This window comes from Cryptotermes secundus, unplaced genomic scaffold, assembly GCF_002891405.2.
Source record: "Cryptotermes secundus unplaced genomic scaffold, Csec_1.0 scaffold21, whole genome shotgun sequence".
In the NCBI taxonomy this organism is placed as follows: domain Eukaryota; kingdom Metazoa; phylum Arthropoda; class Insecta; order Blattodea; family Kalotermitidae; genus Cryptotermes; species Cryptotermes secundus.
This window is the reverse complement of record NW_019742548.1, coordinates 1,653,355-1,676,715: the sequence shown is the minus strand read 5'-3', so window position 1 is coordinate 1,676,715 and position 23,361 is coordinate 1,653,355. Positions and strand designations below refer to the sequence as shown.

At 42.7% G+C, this 23,361-nt stretch overlaps 1 protein-coding gene across 1 annotated transcript in view; it reads right to left on the bottom strand.

The window, feature by feature from the left end:
• Positions 1 to 412: 412 nt before the first annotated feature.
• LOC111873249 (uncharacterized protein DDB_G0283357) overlaps positions 413 to 23,361 on the bottom strand; it is a 470,680-nt gene continuing 447,731 nt past the window's right edge. The window contains exon 4 of the mRNA XM_023867794.2: positions 413 to 4,852. Within this exon, the coding sequence (XP_023723562.1) occupies positions 4,287 to 4,852 (566 nt within the window). The 3' untranslated portion in view covers positions 413 to 4,286. The remainder of the gene's footprint in view (positions 4,853 to 23,361) is intronic.

Genomic DNA, 23,361 nt, shown 5'->3' with positions numbered 1-23,361 from the left:
GTTGTAGAATCTTAAGTCTTTTTTTTTTGCAGCAAACACGGCTCACATCGGCTCTATTTTAGGGACTGAGAGGGACTAAGAACTATAACCGCTTGTTTTTGACCACTCTGCTATGTCAACTGGCGATGTTGAATAGCTTAACGGAAGCAAAATGAATGGAAGAGACATCTTGGTAAATTTCCCCGCGAAGCTTCTTGTATTATGTAGGATTTGAGGTTCTCAGAGCAGTGAGCATAGGGGGTTTCTATCTTATATGATCTCACGTCATGTAGTCAATTAAAAGTCAACAGACGTTTCGGAGAAACATGTCGCCTCCATCTTCAGGGTCGAAGAATAAGCTTGCTTTACTTGCTACATACTTCATGCTGGTTTCTTGCTTGGCTTGTTTTTCGACGCTGAATATTGAGGAAATATTTTCTTCCGAAATGTCTATTTACTTTCATTGGACTACACGACGTTATATCCCAGAAGATAAAAATCTTCCTATGTTGCTCTGTTAGTGAGAGCAATGAATCGAAACTAAGGTTATTATTTACTGCAGAGAATACTGCAGCTGGCTCTGTTTGATATGTTTCTTTCGAAATGTCTAACATCTGAAAATTAACGTAATTCATGGACTGAAACATCGACACTCTATGGCAATACAGTAACAGTATTATATTTATAACAATTATTAAACTATTTTGAGAAACACGTGACCAAATTAACTCGAAAATTTTGATGTAGGAGTTATCGAATCATTTTCCATATTCTTGACGTGTCTGGATCTAAACCCGATTTAAAGTAACTATCCCGAATTAATTCGTTCTTTATCTCACCATTCAAAATATGAGGATGGAGGTGTGAGCAGTAACAGACAAGCATATCACTTGACAGTAAGGGTCCTTACACTACAGGGAATTATTTAATATGCCAACTGATAATCGTGATTTTGGAAAAGAAAGCATTTTTTTTTTGCTGTTTATGTGTAATGGAACGAGTTGGCATGTGCGTAACCAGAATCCGAGTAAGTTAGTACCACATGCTTTTCCTGTAGACTCACAGTATAATTTTTAATAATCGTAGCTGGTATTTCTCTTTCCGGTCCAACTTCGCACAACACAGAGCCCTGTGATACAAATCCCACTTGTTGGTCAATAAACTATATTGCAACGGCTTGGTAGACACGTTCAAACATGCAACAATGGAAGATGTATCTGAGTGCTCGTTGCTAAGCAATAGTCAGCGCGCCACTGAACTCGCTGGCTAGGAATCACGTGACTTATGTGTTCTCTGTTGTCCGTGTGGAGCCTATATAACGAAGACCTGTTGTAGCTTAGATTAGTGCAGAGTGCAATGCAGTGCAGTGTAGTCAAGAGTCCAGAAGAGTTTTTAGTTGAGTTAAGAGGTTCCGGGGTGATGGAACAAGAAATGGCAAGAACACTTCAAAGTGACTTTATGTGATAGTTTCTGTGTCGAGATCTGTTGCCAGGAGACGACTGATGAAGGCTGGGAATCTTAGTGCGTGTACAACGGTGGACTGGAAAGTGTGTAGAACAGCGATAGGGCTCCATTAAGTGTGATTAAGAGAACTTGAAACCGAAGTGCCAATGAACCCAATCGAACTAGAACCCGTTATTTTCGTCACACGTACCACCCTATACGTGACAATGTTAAGCACTATAATCGGACGTTCATTACGCCAGTGATAGTCTTTCCGTTCAACGATAGGCAGTGATCGGTCCCTTGCCTGGAGTTTGCTGGCCAACGAATCAGGTACTATCATTATACGTGCACTTTACTGCAAGTTCATATTCTAGGGCAAGTTATGGAATGGAATGAGAATTAAACGTGCCTTGTATCTTCCTACATTCCCGTTACATTTCCTGAAGGAACCAGTTTGCAAAGGCGCTTTAATACCGTATAATAGACAGGTGATACGATTGCAAATTTAGGTTTCATGTTAGTCCTATTATAATGCTGCATGTATAATTATCAATAGCCTATTAAAGACCTAGGATATATAGTACAGATTTATTGATGTTCATTTTCAACAACAGTGAACAGTATACTGTCTGTCAGAAGATAGATGTCAGTAGGCACAACCCCCCACTCCTTCATTCTATGAGCATAACAAGTTGTATCCCTTCCCCCACTTACCTCCGTACTGTCATCTCTGGTCTCACAGACAGTAGTTGAATTCAAAACAGCAACTATACGCAAATTATTGGTATGCATCATGCGTAACGATTTTATTTTAATCAGTAATGGAAGGCTCATTACAATATAACATTTTAATATCAGTATACAATCTCATGACATACGCTATTTACAAAACCAGCCATGGCGTGAACTGAATGGAAAACAGAACTGAAAACACGTAAGTACCTCACGTCAGTGGCTATTAAATGAGAAAGATTAACAACTGTGTTCATGGCTGCTTATGTAAATAAGATACTTACATTCCTTCAATTATTTATGCATTTGCTTAATTCCATCTCGAAACAGATATTCCAGCTCCAATGTCTAAATGTTATTGCTACGAATAATCACAGCACGAAAGCAATAGATGAAGGCCACGGAAAATAATTCCATACCTTATTCTTATCAGTTGTGTTTCTTTATAGATTTATCGGAAAGGTCGGACGGAACACTGTGTAACGATGTTACGTTTCATGAACATGTATAATGGCAAAACTTATTTCTATCAGAACAAACGCACACCGAGACCTCATATCATGTACCAATAAACAAAAAACTAAGAATAGGTGGAGTAAAATATACAAGAAACAGAGCAAAACAACACAAAAAGGTATTGTAGCAGTGCAAAAATATCTGAAACCTTGATAGATTTTCTAGAACTAGCTTGCTCAAATTCCCTTTTTCAAACAAAAGTTATAAGTATTAAAATAACAATAGCAATGTATGTATTTTGAACTAGCACAATTCTGTGTGAAAGCTGATTTTGGTTTCTAAAGCTACAGTGGTATGATACAAGGAAGGGATATTACCCCTATTTTAAGATATGTACAGGACCACGATATGTACACACAAACATGAATATTTGGATATAACGGGAGAACTTGTGTAGAATTGAGAAATGATTATAATAAAACTTCCCCTATTTTTGTCAAGTTTAGGGTATGACGTCGCCCTCATGTTCCAATGACTTTACGGCGCCCTTTTTTCCCACATAGCAGTCCATTCAATTTTAAGGAAAAGCCTTATTAAAACGGTTACAATGATTTTTCAGTACCAAGTTCCATGCACTGATATTTATTACACCCATTAATTTCACATATTTATCCGGCAAGTGAAGATCATATGTGCTCTAAGTTGTCATATACTCACTTCATAACTTCCAACCACACATAATTTATAAAATTCATTAAACTCAACAGGTGAAACTTCGTTGTAATACAAGTAACAGTGACTGTTAAAATATAAAAATATAGGAACCTTGAGGCGTGTTTAGTATTTTTTGTCATGAAATATTCGATATTGCAATGGTGACTGCTCCCAATATTGTCTCTAAAATTATCCCGCCTTATGAGTCAATTATATTCGTCTCTATAAGAACTTTGTATTTTCAACCTGTGTGTATAATTGTATAACAAGGAATAAGGCTTCTAATGGTGACATTTCTGAGCAAAAATGCCTCTAGTCAATTTATAAAAACTGTAATTACGTACCGAATAATCGTGAAGAAAATATTTCGTGTTATCTGCATTAACACATGCGTTATCTTCTGTATTTGAACATCTCCAATCTCCAACTGAAAACGCTAGACCTAAGGCAGTATTAAAATATTTCTCCTTGCGTACTTGTAGATTCATTGACACTAGCAGCGGAGAATAAAACTTCCGTACAGTCCTAATTACCTTCCAGATTTGCCTTATTTAGTCACTTCCTTGTGCCTAAAAGCTTCACAACAATCCGGAATTCTTATTGCGGATATGCCGAATTTTAAGAAGAGCAGCAACAAGATAAAAGTGGTTAGGAAATTTATAATTACTTAAAATTTCAGGGACGTTTATACTTCAATTGCTTGCCTTTCTAAGGCGATAAGAAAAGCATTAATTTGACATACTGGCAAAGAAGGTTATAATTTATGTCTGTAGATTTCTTTGGTTTATACATTACTTATATATGATATTAGAAGTGTCCATTTGTCTTGTAAATTAAACTGTAACCCCTGCGAAAATAAGAGCACTCTCCGAAGAACTGAAAACGTAGCGAAGCCGAACTCCTGACGGATAAGAACTCCCGCACTCGGCATGCAGTCATGAGCATACCCCGCGGACAGATCAACTGCTGTAGCACGTTTTGCGAACATCTGCAAGTATCACACTAAAGTCATCCTCCGTTTTAATTTGCTGCATTTGCTGCTGCTGCTGCTGGTTGGGGAACTCACACTGCTGCACTTGCTGTCCTTCGGGTGCGCCGTAAGAGGCAACTCCGTGATGGGGATTCACATGCAGGACAGAGGGTTCCGTCTTCAGGATATGCCCACCATTACTCAGGATAGGATGATTATAGTACCCGTGACTTTGCTGAATTTGATGGTGGCTGCTTGGTGACAGTGAATGGTGGTGATGGTGGTGATAGTTGTGATTGGAATCCATCTGCATTGCTGTTCCCGTTTCATTACCTTCAAGGGTTGCTTGAGGTTGTCCTGAATATTTTAGATATTTATCGAATTCGTTAGTATCGACTCCACCATCTGTTGCGTCACCTAGGATGAGATCATCGTCGTCTGACTGGCTCACGTACGACATGTGGTGAGGCGGATGGTGAGAATGAGGCGACTGTGACGTCACAACGCTGTGGTGATAACTGCGGCCATGCTGATCATCTGCCATAATGACTCCACCTGGAAATGCAAACGAATGATCATTATTGAGCTGTAATCATGTGTTTTAATCTGTGGATCCAGACACTTAGCCAGTTGCTAGATCCATCAAACATTAAATTTAGGTTTACATGTATGACAAGATGGTTATTCGACGTCCCTTCCTTCATAGCGAAGTACTTTCAGCAAGACTACACTTTGAGTTTCTCTGAAAATTCGGCAGACCGGCATGCAAAACGCGATACAACCAGACGAATTGGATAAATGCGTGCATCTGAACGAACAGTCATGAGAACATTAAGACATCTGTAACATCGCATTAGCTGATCAGTTTCTACATTACTGAGACGAACTGTAGCTAATATTATGAACTATAGCAAGGGAAAAGAGTTGTGAGTTATGTTTCCGATTTAACCGGAAATAATTTTGAAACTGAATTGGTATCATGGATGAAGAACTATCTTTTCCCTAAAGCATATTTTAGGCCGCGCCATAGCTCGAGCGGTTAGTCGCTGGCTTCACATCGCGGCGGCCCGGGTTCGATCCCGGGTCTGGTCAAGTGAGATTTGTGGATCTTCATTCCACCAATTGCTCCACAATTACCCTCACCTATCATCTGGGTCTGGTGCAATAGGCCAGAAGTGGCCGCAGTACAAGGGACTTAGTCTCACCTCACTAGCAATAAAAAAGGGCAAATTTTAGGTTATAAAACAACGGAGGGTAACTAAGATGGAGAAGAGAATATTTTCGGTAACTTTTCTCTCTTGAACTTAAAGGTACTTATGGCCTTATAACATTGTCCCGCATGACGACTAGTAACCGCTTATGACATCAGCATTAAAAGAGTTACGAGAGGATGACCTCTGAAGGACTAGGCTAAGTTTCGGTTTATACGTGCACCGTCAAGACGTGTATTGCGAAACCGCGGCCAATAAGAGAGAGTCTTTCAAAGGGCAATACATAAATAACATACGCATGTGTGTCAGCCAAATATCCTGTATAATTTTATTATCTGCTGCTTTGTAATGGAGATACATATGATTTTGGAAAAAAAGTTTAATCATTTAAAAATATGTAAGATTTGAGGCTTTCACGGCGGTGACTATGAAGAAAGCAGTCTTCTGGGATTTGGCACCGTGTATATGTGGTGTTAACCGACGTTTCGGAGGAACGTATCGCCCCCATCTTCAGGGTTGAAGAAGTATAGGTAAATCTGCAAGCGACAACACCGTGAGACACGGTCAANGAGTGAACGAATACAGAGGTTGGATTCAAGTAATGACTTGCGAAGCAGCAACTGTCATGAGCAAGTAATATGTTTCAAGATAAGAAGTAATTTGAAAAATCGTTCCTCCAGAACACTGTATATTATTATCGAAATTTTGTTTTGCGAAATTTCTGTCAAATACGGAAGAAGTTGGACAGTAATGTAGGAAACTTTCTGGCGACTACGCAACTAAAAGAAACGAGATTGTTACACTGATTCATGTCCATGGTTTATGCTGACCGTCTTACAGTGTATACACTTTTTTACCTTATTCTTCACTTCCACACTACATGTTTCAGCACTAATGTGCCATCCTCAGGTGTCTTTATGCACGTTAAACTATTGTACTGCATGCCATGATGTCTTCATTCTAAAATGACTAAAATCTGTATTCGTCATATATGTCGATGAATTCTAAATAATAAAACTTTTCAGGATTCATCCTACGTCGCACTCAAACACGCGAATTACGCCAATCCTCTTTTATGTGAGCATTCTTCCTACATAAATTTGTGTATCGTGTTCTGTGTTGTGTTTTGCTCCTGTTGCTGCATGCGTTGTACTGCTGGAAGACAGCACACACACACACACACACATCCAGGTTTTCTCCGAGTACCTCTGTTTCCCCTGCCAATCTTCATTCTACCAGTTGCTCCACAATCACCCTCACCTATCATCTGGGGCTGGTAAAATAGGCCAGAAGTGGCCGCAGTACAAGGGACTTAGTCCCACCCCACTAGCAATAAAAAAAATAGTGTTGTTCATGTAAATAAAATTAAAGCAAGTCCTTGTCCAAGAGTGACTTTGCCGATCACAGGTATGAACTGTCTCTGCTCGCTCGAACGCTGGGATCTTGGGTTCGAATCCCACTTGAGGCATGGATATCTGTGTGCGTTTATTCTTTGTTTGTGTTGTTCTGTGTGTAGGTAGCGATCTTGCGACGGACTGATCCCCTGTCCAAGGAGTCCTATCGACTATGTAAAAGTTCAAGAAAATGAAAAAGCGGCCAAGTTCCACAAGGGCTGTAGAGAGAGAGAGAGAGAGAGAGAGAGAGAGAGAGTGACTTTTGATAAGGTGGAAATATCAGACAGACCAACTTGCACGCTAATATTATGTAATGGTATGCCCTGAAGTCAGCAGAGATTCTGCATCTTCATACGTCCTAGCTTAAGTTTCTGAGAGGAGAGAGAGAGAGAGAGAGCAGAATTAGCAGCGATTTCATAGACTCGGCATACATGAAGCGAGAGATTCCTTATGCAACTCTCACACAGCCTTGTCTTTTCTGTCAGAAATTAAGCATTAAAATAACTATGTTTAAACCCCACCACTATTCACCGCAGATAAACGTGTTTTCTGAAAGTGCCTTTATTGAGTTAACTTGCGAAAGAGTGTGGGGAGAAGGAGGGCTTCTGGTCATTCATTAAAACTATATTATAGTAATTTTTATTTTTCAATTCTACAGAAAGAGCTGAATCACAGATCAAGCAAGTTAATGCAAAAGTGTCGCAAGTCAATTCAATGTGTTCACTGTCTTGATCTTTTGTTTAATTCTTAGTTGATTTAACGCCGCTATGGAGATCTGGAAAGCTTGTGGCAGGAAGTGATCAGAGTCGATAGTCTCGCTGTATTCCATGCTGACAACCCCTTCAATTTATGACATGGCGATAAGAATCGATAAATCGAACAATAAATCAAATAGATCCTAAAGGGTTCTGACGATGTTTTATAACACTCAGAATTACTGAGATTTTGGACTTTTTCCATCGCCCGGTATTCTAGAGAATAGAAAACACGACGATTCGGGAACTGGATCTGTTTCCATCCTCACGCTAAATTACCGTGGTATCAAGTGATTAAATAACTGTGTAAAACTGACAGGGGTTGAAGATGCCGTCTTGTGGCATGTGGGGCCGTGTAGATATTTTCTTTGCCGACGTTTCGGAGGAACGTATCGCCTCCATCTTCAGGGTATAAGAAATCCGCAAGCGATGAACCAACGTGAGCAGGTGTGTTCGCTCGCTGGTTTCTTATACCCTGAAGATGGAGGCAATACGTTCCTCCGAAACGTCGGCCAAGAAAATATCTCCACGGTGCCACATCCAAGAAGACGTCATTCTTCATTGTCACCGCCGTGAAAACCTCAGATCTTACTGACAGGCGTTGTCCAGCGATGGAGGTTAGTTATTTCTAAGGGGCCCGACTGAGTAGGCGCTTGCTCTCCATTCACCTGAGGGTGGAAACGCCGTGTTTTCTATTCTCCAGAATACCGGACGATGGAAAAAGCCCCAAAACCCAGTAATTCTGTGAATAACTCGAACAGTTTTGTCTGTAAGTTCGTGCAGGTACCGGGAAATATGAGTCGAACTGTTTATGATATTTTTAACTGTACATGACATACGAGCAACAGCCTTCAGAATCTTGATGTCTACATTTACTTCGAGAATTTATTCGTGATTAGAATTTTAAGACTGTCTGTGATGTTTTGAGTTTATAGCATAAATATAACGTTAAACTACGGTAACAGCATTGTACTTACTGTGATATCGAACAATCTGTATTCTTCAGAGTTGAATTTGCATTGTATTTCACACTGCAAAAATAATTTGTTGTTTACAGTGGTATTTGTACCATGTTCCCAAATAAATGTAAGAAGTAATGGCACTGTTCCAAGCATGAACCCGAAGGTTCATTACTGTGTTCACAAGAGCCCTCCACTGGTCCTCACCCTGATCCAAATCAATCCAATCCATACCATCCCAGCCTATCTCTCTAATATCCATTTTAATATTGTCCACCCATCCATATATTGATATTTTTAGTGGTCTTTTTCCTTCTGGCTTTCCCACCAATATCCTATATGCATTTCTCTTCTCCCCGTTCGTGCTACATGCCATGCCCATCTCATGCTCCTTGACTTGATCATTCTAATTATACTAGGTGAAGAGTACAAGTTATGAAGCTCCTCATTATGCAGTTTACTCTAACCTCCCGTCATTTCATCTCTCTTCGATCCAAATATTCTCTTAAACACCCTGTTCTCAAACACCCTCAGTCTATATTCCTCCGTTAATGTCAGAGAGCAAGGTTCACACCGGTACAGAACCACAGGCAAAACTATAGTTTTGTATGCTCCATGAGTGAACGGCACTGTTAGATTAAGCAAATTGTGCCTGTTGTACATACAGTCTGTGTCTCGAATCTTCAGTTAAATTAATCTCATTAGTCCTTCGCAATGCACGGACATATTCAAAAGAATCTGCAAAGGTTTGAGTTGTCCACTGTTTCAGCGGTTGGCTGTACAACCTCTTCCAGTTATGACTGGTTTTCACTATATTGACATATGTTCACTATTTCTTATCAAAATCGGGACCTTTTGAATGTTAAAACAGTAGGCATACGCTGATCAACTCACCATTGGGGCAGCTCAATAATGGTTTCCACTTCGATTCTAACCTTTGTTCCTAATCTTTTTCTCAATCGGCCCTGTACAACGACGTTAAATTAGCCAAGAATGGAACGGTACCTACATGTAAGATGCCTGATAGCGTGGTATGTGCAACTGACAGGACGCGGCATATGTCTGTCATCTTTCCAAGGTTACTTTAACCTTAATACGACTAAGGAGAATGAAGGAACAGGTAAATTCCACGCCATTTGCAGGTGGTGATATCATGGGGCCAGTATCATAGTGATTGAAAGTAATCAGAGTAGCTCTCTGTCAGGATCACAGATGTAAATATAAAGAGAAAACAAATCCAGCATAAATTACAGAAAGAAGCATAAGATTGTATTGACTTGCGCTGCGTTACAGGAACGGACATGTCGACATTCCAGCGCATTCGAGGACTCGAGGTTCTCCCGTAACGGTACAATAACCAGCCGTCTTGATCGTGAACTTTAACCCCCTTACAGCCCTGATACAAACCTGTAGAGGTAGAAATATAGGTGTGGATAATTCTACCCCCTTGCCTGACATATCCGTTACAAAGTAGAGGCTCTTTTCGAATTCATTTGCTTAAGCATCACGTAAGGCGTTTAAAACTACTGATGGCATTATCTTTATAAGATAAGGTAAAAGTATAAAATGGTCTTATTATCTTCTTCTTTGTCCTTTACCGTTTCATACGTTTCCCGATCATGCTTCTCATTCCAGTCTCCTTTCCGTATGCCTTCCTTCTATCTCTCTGTAAACTCCGTGGCTCACCTCCGCAGTTTTGGGTTTCCCCTGTATTTTCTCCAGCAGATGTCCAACTGATACCTGTTCTAGTCGTCCGTGTTTACCCCTTCATTCTGAGTCAAGGCAACCTCCTACTCGTACCCTCTGCAAAATGTTTCTTTTACGTAGCCTGCATGTTATGTTTTCGTGGCACAGTGCTCAACCACGGGTAATTACGCACAGAGACAACTTTACCTTGAGTAGCCTACATGTTATGTTTTCGTGGCACAGTGCTCAACCACAGGTAATTAAGCACAGGGGCAACTTTACCTTGAGTAGCCTGCATGTTATGTTTTCGTGGCACAGTGTTCAGCCACGGGTAATTAAGCACAGAGACAACTTTACCTTGAGTAGCCTACATGTTATGTTCTCGTGGCACAGTGCTCAACCACGGGTAATTAAGCACAAAGACAACTTACCTTGAGTAGCCTACATGTTATGTTTTCGTGGCACAGTGCTCAACCACGGGTAATTAAGCACAGAAACAACTTTCCCTTGAGTAACCTACGTTTTAAGCGGCCTCCGTAGTCTAGAGGTAACGTTCCCACCTCATGACTCGTGGTACGCGGGTTCAAACCCGGCGGAGGTCGTGGAATTTTTAAGGCGGAAAAATTCAGGGAACAAGTCCTCCGGGAGGGACTTTAAGCCGTGGGTCCCGTGTCATAGCTTTACGGCACGTAAAAGAACCTCATATCACAAAAGGAGGTCACTGAGCAAAATTCAAGGACGTTTCCCGCCCAACAGTAGTCTTTAACGCCTCTGATAGATGGGGGAAGCATTATAGATAACACCAAGCCAGTAGAGGCCGAACTCACTGGCTCGGTCGGGACTGATGGTACGCACAAATATCGGTAGGCTATAGAGACTGGTAAAATATCATAGAGAGAAGCACAATAGATCAAACTGGTCGCGGTGCATGGGGAAACCCACCCTCTCAAATAACTAACTAACTAACCTACGTTTTATGTTTTCATGGCACAGTGCTCAACCACGAGTAATTAAGCAAAGGGACATCTTTACCTTGAGTAGCCTACATGTTATGTTATCGTGGCACAGTGCTCAACCACGGGTAATTCAGCACAGAGACAACTTTCCCTTGAGTAACCTACGTTTTATGTTTTCATGGCACAGTGCTCAACCACGGGCAATTAAGCATAGGAACAACATTTCCTTGAGTAGCCTACATGTTTTGTTTTCATGGCGCAGTGCTCAACCACAGGTAATTAAGCACAAAGACAACTTTACCTTGAGTAGCCTACATGTTATGTTTTCATGGCACAGTGCTCAACCATGAGTAATTAAGCACAGAGACAACTTTACCTTGAGTAGCCTACATGTCATGTTTTTATAGCACAGTGCTCAACCACGGGTAATTACGCACAGAGACAACTTTACCTTGAGTAACCTACGTTTTATGTTTTCATGGCACAGTGCTCAACCACGGGTAATTAAGCACAGGGACAACTTTACTTTGAGTAGCCTACATTATTTCCCCGTCCAAAGAGTCCTACCGGATTTGTATAGATTAGGAAACTGAAAAAGCGGCCAGGCCCCAACAAAGAGCTGTAGAGCCTGCATTATTTCTGCATTTCATTTCGCACCCACTATTTACGCGGTAGCGTCGTTTATTGAGGCACTGTGCTACAAGCCGGAAGGTCATGGGATCAAATCCCGATGAAGTGGACTTTTTCAATGTACCTAATCCTACCAGCCGCACTATGACCCTGCCGTTGACTCAGACTCTAACAGAAATGAATACCAGGAATGTTCCTTGGGTGTCAAGGGCGACCGGCGCGTAAGGCTGACCTCACCGCCATCTGTGAGCCGACTGTCTAGAAAATGTGGCAACCTCAACATCTCACAACACTATGTGCCTTCACGGTTCTTACAGGGATAGCTTTACCTTACCTTTATCACTACTACTAGTCAGGCTTAAACATGTCTTCTGGGATGTGGTCTTGCAGTAGGGCAGATGTTAACACATGTTCAGAAGGAACATGTCACTTCCGTTCTCATGGTAGAAGAGGCCCAGGAGATGAATTCTGTATCCTTTTCCGTAACGTCAGTGACCATTTACTTTACTACATGGCATCATGTCTGGGAAGACAGCAGTCTTTACAGTCACCGTCACAAGAAGCTCGGATTTCGCATCTTCTCGAAGTAACAATATTTGCTCTTTCTAAAGGTGCTTCTATCATTTCATTCATCAATGGCTCTAGAGTCATTTGTTGGGCTCTGGCCTCTTCTTCAGTTTCGTAACCTTTTTACATAGACGGCAGGACTCCCTGGAGGAGTGATCAGCCCGTCGCATGGCCGCTATGTAAACACAGAATAAACGCATACACAGACAATTCATACCTAGACCGCGCGGCCACTCTGATCGGCCTTTTTACTATTTACTTCCCAAAATACTGTTACATGAATTAATTTATTTTTAAATATTACAAAATATATTAGTAATATTATTTCCGCATTCGTATGTTACGTAATATTTCGCGTTGAACATTCTTTTCTGTATGCCTCTGCATAGTGTTTCTACTTCTGTGTATGAATTGTCGTCACTAAAAAAAAACAGACAAGAAGATAAATTTGTTAATCATAGTGAGATTAAATGAAGTGTATTCTTAAGATCATTTGTATGACATCCAGTTAAATACGGAAAAAAAGCTCGTGGTCCAGGAACATCAAGTCAACGTTACAGCCGACTTTAACTCATTAACAACTTCATTACAGTTCATAAACTTGATTGATGATAAAGCAATTGACGGGGCAGGCTGAGTAAGGACAGTTTAATAAAAACCGTTAAAGGAAATATGTTTTTAGTTGACTTCTTAATTAGACAGTTTTAGAAGGGATGTTAATGTTAATTACCGAGGGCGCTAATGACGTCCTATATATATCATGCAGGTTTCATCTTCTGTTAATCTAATTAAAAGACACTGTTACCGTATGATTACTGGCGTCAGTACAGGCTGTATGGGAACCTAAACTGACTTCTAGGAATCATTTTATATCAAGTTTGAAGAAACTATTACATGCCTAACCAGATTTTGCTCAGAGGAATGTAATGGCTCATCAGTCATCTATAAACAAATTACAATTCGCACAGTTACCATACTAATAACTTCAATTTACTGAAAAAGTATTTTTAACCAAAGTTGCTTACTTTAAATATTACACCACCGTACACAATTACACTTGCATGTATTGTAAGGGCTGAAGCCAATGAAATCTTCTCGGCCTGTCAGCTGTGTCAGGAACCATCCCTGTCAATCTAATATGAAATCAGATCCTGATGAAGGAAACAGAGATTGTCCCTGAAATATCGGGCATTTTTAACAATCTGACACGGAGAATAAACCGAGATTCCATTAACTTTATATATTCATCTTAATTAGTGGTTCTACCCTTCAAGTTCGCATGGCTGTTATTTTGCCCACTTTTTAGGTGCGTTCAAAACCCCGCAGAGCGCCTAATCCCTCTTGTTCTCTTTTGTGTCACTACCACACGTCGCCCTGCAGCTCGTATTGTCGCAAATTAAATCAACTTCTGCCACATGGTACGCGCCCTGATCAGTTATGTGTTATCACTAGCACACGTCGCCCTGTAGCTCGTATTGTCGCAAATTAAACCAGCTTCTGCCACATGGTACGCGCCCTGATCAGTTATGTGTTATCACTAGCACACGTCGCCCTGTAGCTCGTATTGTCGCAAATTAAACCAGCTTCTGCCACATGGTACGCGCCCTGATCAGTTATGTGTTATCACTAGCACACGTCGCCCTGTAGCTCGTATTGTCGCAAATTAAACCAGCTTCTGCCACATGGTACGCGCCCTGATCAGTTATGTGTTATCACTAGCACACGTCGCCCTGTAGCTCGTATTGTCGCAAATTAAACCAGCTTCTGCCACATGGTACGCGCCCTGATCAGTTATGTGTTATCACTAGCACACGTCGCCCTGTAGCTCGTATTGTCGCAAATTAAACCAGCTTCTGCCACATGGTACGCGCCCTGATCAGTTATGTGTTATCACTAGCACACGTCGCCCTGTAGCTCGTATTGTCGCAAATTAAACCAGCTTCTGCCACATGGTACGCGCCCTGATCAGTTATGTGTTATCACTAGCACACGTCGCCCTGTAGCTCGTATTGTCGCAAATTAAACCAGCTTCTGCCACATGGTACGCGCCCTGATCAGTTATGTGTTATCACTAGCACACGTCGCCCTGTAGCTCGTATTGTCGCAAATTAAACCAGCTTCTGCCACATGGTACGCGCCCTGATCAGTTATGTGTTATCACTAGCACACGTCGCCCTGTAGCTCGTATTGTCGCAAATTAAACCAGCTTCTGCCACATGGTACGCGCCCTGATCAGTTATGTGTTATCACTAGCACACGTCGCCCTGTAGCTCGTATTGTCGCAAATTAAACCAGCTTCTGCCACATGGTACGCGCCCTGATCAGTTATGTGTTATCACTAGCACACGTCGCCCTGTAGCTCGTATTGTCGCAAATTAAACCAGCTTCTGCCACATGGTACGCGCCCTGATCAGTTATGTGTTATCACTAGCACACGTCGCCCTGTAGCTCGTATTGTCGCAAATTAAACCAGCTTCTGCCACATGGTACGCGCCCTGATCAGTTATGTGTTATCACTAGCACACGTCGCCCTGTAGCTCGTATTGTCGCAAATTAAACCAGCTTCTGCCACATGGTACGCGCCCTGATCAGTTATGTGTTATCACTAGCACACGTCGCCCTGTAGCTCGTATTGTCGCAAATTAAACCAGCTTCTGCCACATGGTACGCGCCCTGATCAGTTATGTGTTATCACTAGCACACGTCGCCCTGTAGCTCGTATTGTCGCAAATTAAACCAGCTTCTGCCACATGGTACGCGCCCTGATCAGTTATGTGTTATCACTAGCACACGTCGCCCTGTAGCTCGTATTGTCGCAAATTAAACCAGCTTCTGCCACATGGTACGCGCCCTGATCAGTTATGTGTTATCACTAGCACACGTCGCCCTGTAGCTCGTATTGTCGCAAATTAAACCAGCTTCTGCCACATGGTACGCGCCCTGATCAGTTATGTGTTATCACTAGCACACGTCGCCCTGTAGCTCGTATTGTCGCAAATTAAACCAGCTTCTGCCACATGGTACGCGCCCTGATCAGTTATGTGTTATCACTAGCACACGTCGCCCTGTAGCTCGTATTGTCGCAAATTAAACCAGCTTCTGCCACATGGTACGCGCCCTGATCAGTTATGTGTTATCACTAGCACACGTCGCCCTGTAGCTCGTATTGTCGCAAATTAAACCAGCTTCTGCCACATGGTACGCGCCCTGATCAGTTATGTGTTATCACTAGCACACGTCGCCCTGTAGCTCGTATTGTCGCAAATTAAACCAGCTTCTGCCACATGGTACGCGCCCTGATCAGTTATGTGTTATCACTAGCACACGTCGCCCTGTAGCTCGTATTGTCGCAAATTAAACCAGCTTCTGCCACATGGTACGCGCCCTGATCAGTTATGTGTTATCACTAGCACACGTCGCCCTGTAGCTCGTATTGTCGCAAATTAAACCAGCTTCTGCCACATGTTACGTGCCTTGATCAGTTATGTGTTGTCACTGCCACACGTGTACTGCAGGCCATTTTGTCATGTGAAATCAGCTTTCATACCACTACTGAATCAATCGAGAAAATAGTAACTGAGAGTTGCTCTGCCAAATCAAGAATTTCTTCGCCGTTTGTGTAACCCGCAAATGCGTTAACGTGCTCACAAGAGCTCATTAACTGTTCACACTTTCACATGTTTTTATTGGGCCTCTCCTCCTTTGTCCGCCTACACATCTGAGGCGGGTTCTTCCTTTAAGTTATTCCGATTGAAGTTCTTTGCGGATTTATCATTTTCCCAGTGCGTGCTACATGTCTCGACAACATAATTTCGTTTAAATACTCCAATATATACACTGGGCGTATATCACCAGCAGCACTGTCGTCATAGCCACCGCGCACGCAATTCTGAAATCAACATATAAACGGAACATTTCCATCCTCTGGGAAAATGCAGGGAAACCACAGAAGCTCCAGACCTGGAAACAGATGTGACCGAGGCCAGAAGAAGGGACATAACAGAGGTCTCTGACTGGGAGCAAGCGGCGGTGGCTGCCGGGTGCACGTGATCACGCTGTGCGTACCGCGGTACAACAGTGACATAAGGGGCTACGGTCGCGTAGCCCTACTCACTGACCACACACCTGAGCATGATAATTTATTGGAGTTTTACTTTTTAAAGAAGTTGTGTGCTATTCATTCCTTGAACAGAGTGAATGAGATGTACCTGAATAAAAGGAAAGCAATTTTCATCAGCATGTCTGCATGTTTTACATCAGGAACTACGGAACGGATTTCGATTGTGGCACTGAGAACTCATACTAAAAGTTGTTAGGAAAATGTTAACTTATACTTTATTTATCTTTCTATGGCTCTACAGTCCTTTCTTGGGCCTTGGCCACTTTTAAGTTTCTAAATCCTATACACAGTCGGTAGAACTCCTTGGACGGGGGATCAGCCCGTCGCAAGGCCGTTCCCTACACATTGAACACAGACATCTATGCCTAGATTGGGATTCGAATCCATGATCCCACTGTTCGAGCGAGCGAAGACTGTTCTTTCCCTAGACCGCGTGGCTACTGTGATCGGCTAATTTATGCTTTACATGAAGATGTGTTTGAACTTAATCGATCACGGCTCATCTTTAAAAAATTTGTAAGCTGACATAACATAAAATATAACTCTTTAAGACCTACAGCTTCTGTTAGAGACAGTTTTCGAAACGGCTTTGTGAGGAGCCAAGTGGCGGGTCTGGGATGAAGGGAGCTGTCCACTTAATGACCACAAGGGTGACAGTATGCTGCTTGGGCAGGGCTACCCCACATGTAGAGGACAGTGACAGAATTATGGACGGCAGTGAAAACCCGATGAAGCTCTCAGAGTAACCTGCCCCAGTGCCATTTCATCCATCACGGATCTTACGCAAAGTCATCTGAGTTTCCGCAGTGAGAAAGCAGCGCTTATACGTCTGAACTATATCACGGCCGTCGATGACGAATATTTAAAGAAGTGCAAACAAAATGTCTGGCTGTATGCCGCGAGTGAAATGAGTAGTGAGTTTCTGGCCTCATATCTGCAGTAAGTGAGCATCAAGTTCAGTGAGTTACTGAACATTTCGACGACCGCATATAGATTATATCGAGTCTCACATAAAAAAAATATATGTTTAAAAGTGGCAAAAGTGAAAGACTACTCTGGTTTGAATGGAATTCATATATGCCTAACTTACGTAGATCATATCTAAGTATGTGTGGAAGAAATATATTCATTCAGTTGATTCATTATACACAGAAGTAGCTTATACTCTGAATTTTAAAACATTACGATTTTTACATAAACATTGTCCTCTTTTTGGAATTGTCGGCATTGCAGTTTAAAATAACAAATCTACAAACTGACCACCGTATGAAGAAAGTAGTCTTCTGGGATGTGGCGCCGTGTAGATAATGTATTAACCGACGTTTCGGAGGAATGTATCGCCCCCATCTTCATGGTAGAAGAAAAAAGAAGAAAATCCGCGAGCGAGGAATCAGTGTGAGCAGGTGTTAACATACTACGTTTCTCCGAAACGTCAGTTAACACAAAATATATACAAGGCGTCACATCCCAGAAGACTGCTCTCTTTATAGTCACCGCCGTGGAAACCTCAAATCTTACAAAATAAAAGTCTCTTTTCCACTTCGATATTTCTGTACGAGCAGCAAGAGTTTCATTTAAATGTGCAAAACATTTCTATTGTATATACTGAAGTGTTTTTCCACCGCTTTTCATAATGATTACTCCGAATTAAAGCACACCAGCCCACTCCTGGTAGTTACATGAAAGGACGCTGCAAGGTTCTAATCACACCAGTTTGGTGGAAGAAGCAGACGTCCCCTCAGGAAAATGTGTGGCGGGATTACCCGACAACAGAAATGTTCCATTGTCTCTCACTTCTCATTTTTCCCCCTTTTGCGCTACAGCCCCAATTTGGGCCTTGGCCTACCTCCGTGGAACTTTCCCTTTCACTGCGGTTTACTAGATCTTAGATATTCTGTAGGACGCCTTGGTGGGTGATCAGCTCGTCGCAAGGCCTCTACCTGTACACAAACACAGAGAAACGCACACACACATACACTAAACATCCATGTCCTGAGTCAGATTTGAACCCACGATCTCGGTTTCAGAGCGAACGAAGACAGTACATGCCTCAGACCGCTCGGCTACCGTGCCCGGTGCTTGTATTGTTTTAGCTAGGTCAAATTTAGTGCAGACTCTACAATTATGTGCAGGTGCACAGAACTGGTAAAGAGGACGGTCGACAACAAAGTTGTTCCGACTGCTGGCGGATATGATCATTCAGATATGAATATTTTGGACGCAGTGCAAACCTAGAATTTATCTAACGAGATATTTAAATAATTTCTCTGCTGCAGATATGTACATAAAATTAGTATCCTAATAAGCTGCAAGATAAAGCTGTCTAATTGACTAAGCATCACGTCATGAAGACCTGTGGCGGAGTTGAATTATAGCTCCAACATTACCTCGGAATTAAGTGGAGTTGAGTCATCAGCCTCACGCTCCTGCCGCCTTACCCCCGTGGAAACAGTCGCCAGTACCCACTGGATTGGAGGCTGGGTGGGCCTCAAAGCCGGTCTGAACGCAGTGGAATAGAGAAATATCCCCTGCCGAGAATCGACCCCGGTCGTCCAGCCCGTATCCCGTTGTTACGCCGACTGAGCTACCCCCGACCTCTGTCCCAATACAAAAAAACAAGCAAACTACGTGGTTTTGGTCCGCAAGCGAACTATACCGACCGAGCGACCGCCGCTTGTCGGCGAAGTTAGTGCCAACTTTTGCGGATAGAGGGTGTCACATGGTCAGCGCAACGGATCCCAACGGCCGTTAATCTCGGTTTTATAGACCGGAGCCGCTATTTCCTTGAAATAGCTCCTCAGTTATTCTTACGAGGCTGAGTGGAACCCGTTCCAGACCCACTACTTCTGAGAAAAAATCTGGTAGCACCGGGAATCGACTCCGGGACCTCTGGATCTGTAGCCAGGAACTCTGACCACTAGACCACAGAGGCGGTCTGGAGACAATCACATGAAACACATAAACCCACTCTGTGCAAAAACGCAAAGGTCTTAATGCTTAACGGGTTGCACGTACACTAAATTTGTCAATGGCTGTAGAGCCTTTGTTGGGCCCTAGCCGCTTTTTCAATTTCGTAATCCTATACATAGTCGTTAGGACTCCTTGGACAGGGGATCAGGCCGTCGCCAGGCCGCTACCTACACACAGAATAATCGCAAACGGACATATATGCCTAGAGTGGGATTCGAAACCACGATCCCTGTGTTTGAGCCGGCGAAGACAGTTCATACCTTAAACCGCGCGGCCACCGTGATCGGGTCTTTGAATGGTAGGTAAGTACATTACGCCACTCATTACCCCTCCATAGACAGCTGAGCCACCCTCAAACGTCCCTCGCCTCGCCTCACCCCGCCAAGAAGGAATCAGTTCATTGTATAGGTCTGCAGATTTCCGTATTTTGGGCTGTGACATTTTACAGCCTTTTAGGTGGGTACAAATATTTCAGAGGATGTCGCTGGTTCCGTCTTCCGGGTTAGATCTTGCCACTTTATATTCATTATTGACATGGAGCACGTAAGGTTCCAACCTCCAGAACTCTTCGGCAACTGTCCACAGTTCCGATTGGCTCGGACAGAGGTCTTATGTCTTCCATCAATCGCAGAGAGTTGATGGGCCATCACTTCCATGTGCTGCTTGATGATTAATGCCCTCCTTCCCATATAACCTGCTCACAACTACCCTTATTCACTTCAACTTTCAAGAAAGAGGTATCAAGTTATCCCGGAACCTAAAGCCTACACAACGCGCTGCAGTCACGAAAACTAAAATCTTAAATCGTCACGTCAGTAGGGCGTAGTGGATCTACGAAATTCGTTCCTCTGGATTATATAGTTTAAAGGAATTTAGAACGTTCAGAATGAATGACCATTGTCACAAATTATCATTCTGATAATAGAGCTTCATTAATTTTGACCACAATTTTTTTCCTACAAATTAATTAGGTAAATGACGCTTAAAATCTGGCTGAGTGGTATGGCGATATGATTTAGCATGTCCGATTATTTCAAAATGGCTCATAATCTCTGTGTCTGCTGTGTAAGATAATTAGCACCACCTGCGATGACAAGATGATTATGAACCTGCAAGTTATGAGGCTGAAGACGGTCATGACCACATAAAGTCTTAGACAGAATGGCGTTTGTTCTAGCAAAGACTTGATTAAGGCAGTCCTCAAATATGAGTCGGCTCAAAGCGGGACAGAATACTCCATGAGTCGATTTATTAGCCCGCGAGGGAATTCACTGCCGACTTTCCAAGTATTCTGCGAACTCATTGACCCGAGAAGCCTGGAGGCATTAATCACTGCTGGGAGTAGTCACGGCGCAGTTCCCTGAGGCGGCTCTTCAATAAATCGGTGATGTCCTAAGTATCGATAAACTGAGAGGAAGACTAACGCAGATATTCCAAAATCCACTAAATCTACTCGGTAGAGTCCTTCCTCTTCATCGGTTCAAGAAATGCGCTGCTTTTATGACATCCTGAGGTAAGGCCCACATCTGTGTAAGATCTGAGTTTTTTTCACGGCGGTGACTGAAAATTACCGTCTTCTGAAAGGTGGGGTCAACAGAATCTGGCTCGGCACCAACACAAACTGACTGGTTGACCACCACGTGACTTTGAATTTGACGCTCGATGGGGTCAGCGTACGTACCTCCGGAACATTTGTAAATATCGGCGATATAATTGTGTTCACGGCAGAACGCCACTGGATATCCAGTCCAGTGACTATAAATGGGGTTCGGCTGGGTGAATGAATTTGTTGACCACTTATACACATGACTCGGAAATACAATAAATACAGTGCTATCGCTAAACTCCACAATTCACAAATCACCATAGCGCCCGCTAAGCCTTTTTCAGCCTCCTGTGTCTTCCCTAGTCGTTGCTTTGTAACAGCTCTCAACAATGGAGATTCTTCAGCGTCTGTTCTCACGCCGTTGCCTGCTGGCTAATACTGAGTCTGAGTCTCATTTTACGACCAGTCGGCCAGTCTGTATTGGCATGAAGCACCCATCTGGGGCTTGAGACCAGATATATATTACTGTTTGATAGTTACTCCACCTGTCCTGGTTATAACATCTCGGCACGGACCACATAGAAAACACCTCGTTTCTAACAGTAACTCTATTGTTGCTTGCGTATTCGCTGCAGTGGGAACGTATTTACCGCGCCGTTGCCCAGAAACGGTCGCTGCTTACACAGTCGCCATTTAGCAACGTGTCTATATGCCTCAATATGCTCCATTTTAATATTATTCTCCCACTACGCCTAACATCGCTAGTAGTTCCAACCAAAATCTAGGAGAGCTCCTTTTTTCTGGCTTCTTCATGGAGGTTTCTTGCTTGGCATACTCTTCGACGCGAAGATGGAAGCGATTTATCGCTCCGAAACGTCGCTTATTCGCCGAACTACACCGCTCTATATCCCAGAAGATAAAACTTCATAGTCAGCGCTCTGAGAACCTCAGACAGAACGCAGCGGTATTGAGTTGTGAGATTCAGGTCGGTCTTGAACTGAGCGCATGCGTCATTACACCGTGACAGTGACTGCTACTTGTGTTATTGCCAAGATTTTGGTAGGGTCGACTGCGGGGGCACACGTTTGATTCCATTTTGTTCGTGATGAGCGCCTCCCCCGGTGAAAGGCGAGGCGGACCTACACTGTCGTGACCAAATCTATCTTAGGCCTGGACTAGATCAGATCCATCCACCTCCAGGCTAAATTTACCTTCGGGCTTGCTTGTCTGTCTGGTGCAGCTATCGCCAACATTTTCATTACAAACACTTGCAACTCCTTATTATCCACCACGAAAAATATCTCTCTAGGCACTACTTCAACGGTAATTTGAAGTTCGTCCGAGTGGGTGAATGTGAACCATAGGCAGGGCTTGAAACTGCTCACATTGCTCGCCCGTTTTTTTTATTTGAGATAGATTCGTACAATCTGTCCAATTAAGGACAACGAGCACTTTTGGTGACTGATGTGGAACTATGTCATTAATAGTGTTAATAAGGCTATCCCAGTAGATGCCTTAAGATTTGTGGCACGTATACACTTACAACTAGCTAAATCTATCAGATAAGTCTGACGGTGTGAATCTTTTAATCTCCTAACTTCATCTTCATGGGTTAGTATTGAGGCTGCGAGTTCGTTTGGATGTACTTGTAGTCTCCGACTGTACTTAGCACTACACTTTTTAATTTCTTCTCGCACTGTAGATACACTTAAGTCCTTATGTAACAATGTATTGGGCACATACCAGGGCGCATCAACCATTTCTCTGAGAACCTTGTTCTGAAATCGTTGTAGTATTTCCAGGTTTGAATTGCTGGCTGTTCCCCACAGCGATATACCACACGTCCATATAGGTTTGAGTATTGCCTTGTAGAGTAAGAGTTTACTATTAAGAGATGGTTGTGATCTTCGTCCGATTATCCAGTACAATTGCCGAATTTTCAGGCCCAATTGTTTTCTTTTGCTGAAGATATGTTTCCTCCATGTTAGCCGGCGATCTAAATGTATGCCAAGATACTTGGCTTCATCTGCTTGCGGTAGTTGTGAGTCATTTAGTGTAACTGGCGGGCATTGTCCTTTTTTCATAGTAAATGTTACCTGGACCGATTTGCTCTCATTGACTTTGATCTTCCACTTTCTTAGCCATTTTTGCATGTCATGTAGGTTTTCTTGAAGATATCTAGATGCCGTAGCAGGATCTATATGGGTTGCTAAAACAGCGGTGTCATCAGCATATGTTGCAGTCATGGTCATTTCGGTAATGGGTAGGTC